This window comes from Parastagonospora nodorum (assembly GCF_000146915.1).
Source record: "Parastagonospora nodorum SN15 chromosome Unknown scaffold_7, whole genome shotgun sequence".
NCBI lineage: Eukaryota > Fungi > Ascomycota > Dothideomycetes > Pleosporales > Phaeosphaeriaceae > Parastagonospora > Parastagonospora nodorum.
Window position 1 is genome coordinate 504,587 of NW_001884555.1, and position 7,005 is coordinate 511,591.

Sequence of the window (7,005 nt, forward strand, 5' to 3'; positions counted from 1 at the left end):
TACAATGCTACCGTGATGCAATACCCCCTTGCGCCTCGACACCCAGCTCCCTCACTCATATTCATCAATATCATACCCTTGCTCCCTCTGCGTGCTACAAAACTCCTCACTCGCCAAGTTCCTCTCCTTCCTCTTCACCACGCCCACAGCATCCTTACACCAATCGCACGCGTAGTCACACGGCGGATTCTCATCGTCCGCAAAGTACCTAGCAATCAACTTATGCCTGCACACATTGGTCGCCTCGCAATACTTGACCAGCGCGACAAGACTGTTCTGCCGATGTTGGAGCTGCACCTGCATCGTACCCCCCTTCGGCTGCCGCGCATGATCCCTCGCCATCATCTGGCCCGCGCGATCGCGGTCTTCGCGCCCGTAGTATAGCATACAAACACTAGCCTTTCCATCGCGGCCCGCGCGCCCGGCTTCTTGGTAGAATCCTTCGAAGCTCTTGGGCAGCTGCCAGTGCGCGACGAAGCGCACGTTTTCCTTGTCGATGCCCATGCCAAACGCCGTCGTTGCGACCACCACGTCGTAGCCGGCTTTGTTCGCGACCCAGCCTTCGAGGGCGTCGGCGCGCTCGGCGTGCGGGAGCCCGGCGTGGTAGGGCTTTGCGCCGATGCCGTCGGAGCGCAGGCGGGCGGCGAGGGATTCGCAGTCTTTGCGGAAGAGCGTGTATATGATGCCTGGGACGTTGTCTGCGCGTTGGTTTTGGGTGGCGAGGCGCTCCGGGTTGGCGGCGCGTCGAGCGTGGGCGGCTTTGAGCCAGCGGAGGAAGTCGGGGTATTGGTCTTCTTGGTCGTTCTTGAAGCGGATTTCGTAGTGCAGGTTGGGGCGGCTTGTGGTCATGCGGAACATCTTGAGCTTGGTGGTATCCAGGGCGAGGGTCTTGATGATGTCGTCTCGCACACGGGCAGTGGCCGTGGCGGTTAGACATATGATAGGAACATCTGGAAACTCTTCCTTGAAGAAGGACAGTTGCTGAAAGGATGGTCTGAAGTCATGACCCCATTCGCTGACACAATGGGCTTCGTCGACTGCAATGCGTGCAAGCTCTTTTTGAGAGTGAATGACCCTGAGGATCCTGCGAAATTGGTCACCTTGACAGAATTCCGGGGTAACATATAGCAGCCTGGTCAACGGGTGACCACATTGGAGGTCCTCGAGAATTCTTCTTCTTTCAGGTGGTGGTGTGGTGCTGTTGATTGTCTCTACGCGAATGTTTGCATTGCGTAGAGCAGCGACTTGGTTGTTCTGTCTATAATTAGCTACAGTTCGCAATGTGCTGATCATTTCATACCATGAGGGCCAACAGTGGAGAAATGACAATGGTCACTTTCTGGGTCAGCGAAGAGCACAAGGAGGATTCGTCAACGCACTGCCAAAATCTACAACAGCCGGTAACTGGTAGCATAAGCTCTTGCCAAACGACGTCGCAGCCTGCAAGAAGACATCTTCGCCTTCGAGCGTGGCTGTGATGACTTCACGTTGTAGAGGTCTGGGATGTTGTATTAGTCGAGTGATTCATATGGACGCAGTTGAACACACCTGAATCCGGGCTTCTTGAACACCCGCTTCAATGTGAAGTCAATATTAGAGTATGGTCGCTTTCGTTTGCCAGGCATGGTTGCAGGTCGCGTCGGGCGGAAGAAAACGTACCCCCTGCTTGTTACCTTGCAACGTGGGACAACGGAAGTAGCTTGAATTTTATGCAAGGCCTCATCGTGAAATTCAGACAAGGTTGCGTTGTGCCTGTTGATTTCGGGATGTCATGCAGGAGCAGACGCGTTGAGATCCGCAGGTCGCGATCGATGCGTGATCACGTGCATTGTCGTGCCCTGTAATTTTCGCTTTCGCGCTCATGCACATCACGACACCACAATCGGTTCAAGTCACTCATCTGCAAGACACTTTTGAGACGGAGACGTGCTGGTATGGCAGAAAGAGGCTAGGCAAGGCGGTCTTTGTCCCATCGGCACGTTGAGGTACCACGAGGTCCCTAGATAGCCACCACACACGAGAGCGCACACGAGGCTCGAGAATGACGGATGCAGCCGCTGCTGGTTTACTACCCCCTGGGATAGCCCTAAAGGACTTCGCCGCTCTACCAGCAAAGGATCGCCCACTCTTTGCAGGCAGGATTGCGAAACTCGAACGAAAGGTATTTTCCAAAGATGAAGGCTTCGACTACGATGTCGAGTTGAAGAAGAAGAATGTTGGCGTGCTCCTGGCACTGAAGGGCGACTTAGACCAGGTCGTGGCGTACCTTGTGTATCAGCGAATGAAGAGAGTAGTCTGGCTACACAAGCTCTGTGTAGTTGAGCAAGAAAGAAAAAAGGGCATCGGCAGATGTCTCGTCCACGCCCTGCGCCATCAAATGGAAAAGGGAGGCAGCGAAAGCATTCAGCTATGGGTCGACGAGCACAACGGGCCTGCTAGAGCGCTGTACGAAACATGCAAATTCAGCCAAGTCGAGATCCGTCCTGCATACTATGCTCCAGGGAGGGCTGGGTTGAAAATGGAGTTACCCATCGCAAGATGAGCAAATTCTGGAGTTGTTACTAGACGTTCTGGCAAGACCTCGTTGTGGTGGAAGAGGGGGCAGGAAAACGCATCCCTTGCTCGTGCAGCCCCTCTTCACCACCCTGCCTGACCTCCTTCGAAAACACCTCGTATGATCCAGGATGTCTTAAAGCGTGGCTGAAACAAGAAGCACAAGAATAATCAAGGCAATCCCAGTTGTGCGCGGAGAGCGGTTCGGCATCACCATGAGCGACCATGATGGTGTTATCACAATACTATGGTTTGTTAATCGGAGGTGTGAAGTGGTTAACACATTCCTCGCTCAGTTGAGAGGCCAACGTAAGGCATCGACACGAGCACGCGTCCGCGGCGCGATCATGAATTCCTGAGACCCAGGAAGCCAGGAAGAGGGGGCTGAAAGTGACGAAAGATCTTCAGCATGTTCGCTCCGTCTTTGCGTCCGAGACTTTCTTGTTATGGTCCATCGTCAACCTCGGCGAATCTAAAATCTAGTCATTTGACAGTTGGCATAGAAGTGTTAGGAGGGTGTAGAGAAATCTCCACGGCAGAGCGCCGTCATTGTGAGTACAACGTAGCCATCATCACAGAATTTTGTTGATTTAGTGGCAGCGCAATGACGAGATCGCTGTTCGCATTATGGCTTCTACCTGCCTCCATTGCGGCATATCTCCAAGTCAGCTATCCATTCAACTTGCAACTCCCGCCAGTTGCGCTTGTTGGTGAATCATATGAATATCAAATCGCGCCAACGACATTTGCGACCGACTCAGACAACCTGCAATACTCTTTGGTCGGAAATCCGACTTGGCTGTCACTAGACAGCAATAGTCGGACACTGTCTGGAACTCCGAGTGCTAGCGATGTTGGGGAGATCAACTTCAAGATAAATGCGGCTGGATCGAATGGCGCATTTGTCGATATGGACTCAAAGCTCATGGTCGCAAAAGAAAATGGCCCAGATGTCAAGGGCAATGTCACGCAAGTGCTTGCGACCTCGGGACTACTCTCCGGACCGAAAACTATCAACATTGGACCTTCAAAGCCCATCGACATCACATTTCCTTGGAATACCTTTGCGTCTAATGGATGGTCACCGTCGTACTATGCGCTCCTTTCCGATCATACGCCATTGCCTGCATGGATCAGCTTCGATGGATCATCGCTCCATTTCACTGGGACCACCCCCTCTATTACCTCCACACAGAGTTTTGACATACTCTTGATCGCTTCTCAATCCCCAGGCTATGCTGGCTCTTCGCTGTCCTTCACTCTTGTAATCAGCAATCACCAGTTCTTATTCCAACCCTACGCCCAAACTCTCAATTTGGAAAAGAGACAAAATGTCTACATTGATCTGAAAAGCACGCTGCTCCTCGATGGTGTAGCAGTGCTGGAGCCGCAGATTCAGTCTGTCGATGCCACATTGCCTTCATGGCTGAAGCTTGACAAGAAAACTTCAATAATCAGCGGCGATGCACCATCCGGGACCATGTCGCAAGACATCTCCGTCAATGCAACGGACCAGTTCGGCGACGTGGCGCAATTGAACCTCCATATACTCTTCAAATCCGACCTCTTTGCGTCAGAGATTGGCCATAGTGAATGCAACGATCGGAGAGAAATTCGAGTACGCCATACCACAAGGCGTACTTTCAAGCAACAATGAGAAACTGTCTGTCGATCTTGCTTCCCTGTCCCGCTATCTGCAATTCGATCCGTCAAAGGCCACCATCTACGGCACGATCACGCAGGACTTCCCTGCACAAAAAGTACAATGCATATTGACCGCAGTTTCAAGTGACGACTCCCAAAAGGATACGCAAACGTTTCAGATTGTTGCCTCGAACTCAACAGAAAGCGGTACCGTCGAGCGTACCAGCGGGTACTGCGAGCAACGCTGACCCACACCATGAGGACAACGCCGGACAAATAGCTGGTATCATCATCGGCTCAATCATTGGAGCCATATGCGGCATACTTTTGCTATTCGGACTTGTAATCTGTCTGCGTCGCAGGAAACAGCGCAAATCTTACGCAAGCCCGAAGCTACCTAGAAGTCCGAAGAAATCTGACATATCGCGTCCGATGTTCATTCCACTTGGGTACCCGCACGTTGACGTGGATCATGACCAAGAAGACCTCGAGAACGGTAAAGGAGAACATGACTACTTGATGCATCGTGCCTCGGAAAAACCACCAATGCTGGATCTGGATCTGCAAGCTGATGACAGAGATGACGAGTCTCTTACAGACTCGATCGGTGATGCAGATACTCGTATCCTGGATACTTTTGAGGAGTCATCCTGGGGTTTTCAGAACGACACTGCTCCATCACAGCATCCTTGCGATTCCATGAGAATTCCTACCGAACAGCTGGCAGAATCGTTGAGGTCAAGCACATTTCGAAAACATCGAAGACGGGCAACTACAGTGTACCATGATCAGATCCATCGCAGTTCAGGCTTGCCGGTAAATCGACGCATCACAGGAATGGGACATGGTCGACAGACCTACTCACCGTCCAGGAGCAACACAAACTTTTCGCGATCTTCACTGCGTCGACCTCCTAGCACAAGCTCGTATACCACTACAAGGTGTACAAGTACCTTCTCTACAGCGCCCTCCACGGCCCCGCAGCGACCCGTCGCACGACAGCAGCCACGAGTTACCACGCCTGTAGAGAACAGACGTAGTATTCGCGTCGTGCCTGCTTCCACTCGTAGTAGTCTAGTCGACCGACCAATGGACGTGAAGCGCGACTCATACATCCGAAACCGCGCTTCAAACAAATCGCCATTCTTCAGTGCTGCCGGTAGCCGCGCGTCGTCTTCAACGTACAAAGGGGCCCCTGCCTTCATGTCTGACGCTCCAGCAAGGAGGAACACAATTGTAAGGCCAGATGATGATGTAGTCGAGGGTAGGGGCAAAGAGATGCCGAGTAGCTCGAAGGCCCGGAAGCCATCAAAGGAGCGTATCGAAGCACGCAGGAGCGTCAGCAAGCCGTCTGTCAGCCCTGTGTCGGAGACATCACCAAAAGAGTTTCCTGGTAGCTTGCGTCAAAATCGGGTGACTCGTCCATACACATCCGCAGGCATTCATCGAGACCGTGTCGAGAAGAGCTATGCCAGACCAGACACGACCATCGCATATAGTTCAAGCGAAATGCCCCGACGCGCAAGCACGCGCGACAGCCTTCGCGCATATTCTCTGAAATCACGGCTCAATGATCTGACTGGCAGTGAGATCTTCAAGGATGCTGATCTGAGTGACAGCGTGTACACTGACGAGGAAGATGAGATTGAAGAGGCTGAGAAGCGGGTGATGGTGAAGCCAGGAGACTTTGTATTGCCGCCGTTGCAGATTGATACTAGGCGGAGGAGCAAACGTAACAGTGCTGAGAAGAAGGCGGAGAAGCAGAAGAGGACGAGTAAGGGTGAGACGAAGAGAGATTTGAAGCGTCACGAGTGAACGTAAGTGAACCTCTTCTATGCAATTTCTGTCAACTTACCACGCCCATCGAACTCTTGCTGACAAGTGCTTAGGCGATCCAACACCATTCTACTCAGCTTATGTTGCAGAGCATGGTGGTAAAGAGAATATGTCGTCTACATATAGTCTCGGTGCAAGATCAACACCAGCACGAGCAGATCCTCAATCCAAAACGAAAGCAACCGCATCCCCAGAACGCCCCAAAACAGCTCGCCAATCCCAAACCGCCACCGACCGCAAATCCAAGCGCATCTCCAAAACCCCCTCCCAACCCGTCTCCAACCCCAAAGAGCGCCACTCCCGCAAATCCCTCCACTCGCGCTCCGCCTCGCTGAAAAAGACGCATTCCCGCGGCCAATCCACCGCCTACCCCTTCTTCGACAGCGTCTCGCGCCCCACCAGCACCACGCGCCCCTCCTCCTCCAAGCTCTCGCTCATGACGCGCGACCTCAGTGGCAACCTGACTTTCTACGGCGCCGAAGACGAAGAGCCGACCGTCGAGGAACTGCGCAGCTCGTCCATTGGCTTCCGCACGTCAAACGGGCGCATCAATTCCAACGCGCGCCGCTCCCGCCTTGCGAGTCTGCACGAGAGCAGTCAGTTTGCGACGCCTTCCCCGCCACCGAAGAGTAGCAAGCGCGCGACGGTGCAGCAGGTTGCGCAGACACAGGTGAGGCCCGCGGGACTGGGGCTTTTTCCGGTCGATGTTAGGGCAGAGATGTGTGTGGGAAGGGAGAGAGAGAGGGAGAGGACGCCGTTGGGTGCGTTGGGTGGGGAGAATGTCAGTCGGATGACACCGGAGGGGGAGAGTGGGTTGGATGGGCAGAAGGGGAGACAGCAGGGATGGGGGAGTTTGAAGAGTATGGTGGGGAAGGGGGGGAGGTGGGTTAGTGGTGGGTATTGGGATAAGCAGGGGAGGGAGGATAAGGTTTTTCTGTGAGGTTTGATGGTATAGGACGACGGGGGTGAGAA

The 7,005-nt window shown here is 53.3% G+C and overlaps 3 protein-coding genes across 3 annotated transcripts; 2 read left to right on the top strand and 1 right to left on the bottom strand.

Moving 5' to 3' along the window:
* Positions 1-51: 51 nt before the first annotated feature.
* Positions 52-1,293, bottom strand: SNOG_05008 (hypothetical protein; the record flags this gene model as incomplete). The annotated part of the gene is made up of 1 exon (XM_001795368.1): positions 52-1,293. The coding sequence occupies one exon, from the start codon at positions 1,291-1,293 to the stop codon at positions 52-54; it is 1,242 nt and encodes a 413-aa protein (XP_001795420.1).
* Positions 1,294-2,041: 748 nt separating this feature from the next.
* On the top strand, positions 2,042-2,542 carry SNOG_05009 (hypothetical protein; the record flags this gene model as incomplete). Its single annotated transcript, XM_001795369.1, has 1 exon — positions 2,042-2,542. One exon carries the CDS (start codon positions 2,042-2,044, stop codon positions 2,540-2,542), a length of 501 nt encoding a protein of 166 aa, XP_001795421.1.
* Positions 2,543-3,157: 615 nt separating this feature from the next.
* SNOG_05010 (hypothetical protein) lies at positions 3,158-6,973 on the top strand (the record flags this gene model as incomplete). Its single annotated transcript, XM_001795370.1, has 4 exons — positions 3,158-4,171; positions 4,399-4,819; positions 5,276-5,977; positions 6,243-6,973. 4 exons carry the CDS (start codon positions 3,158-3,160, stop codon positions 6,971-6,973), a joined length of 2,868 nt encoding a protein of 955 aa, XP_001795422.1.
* Between the last annotated feature and the right edge of the window lie 32 nt (positions 6,974-7,005).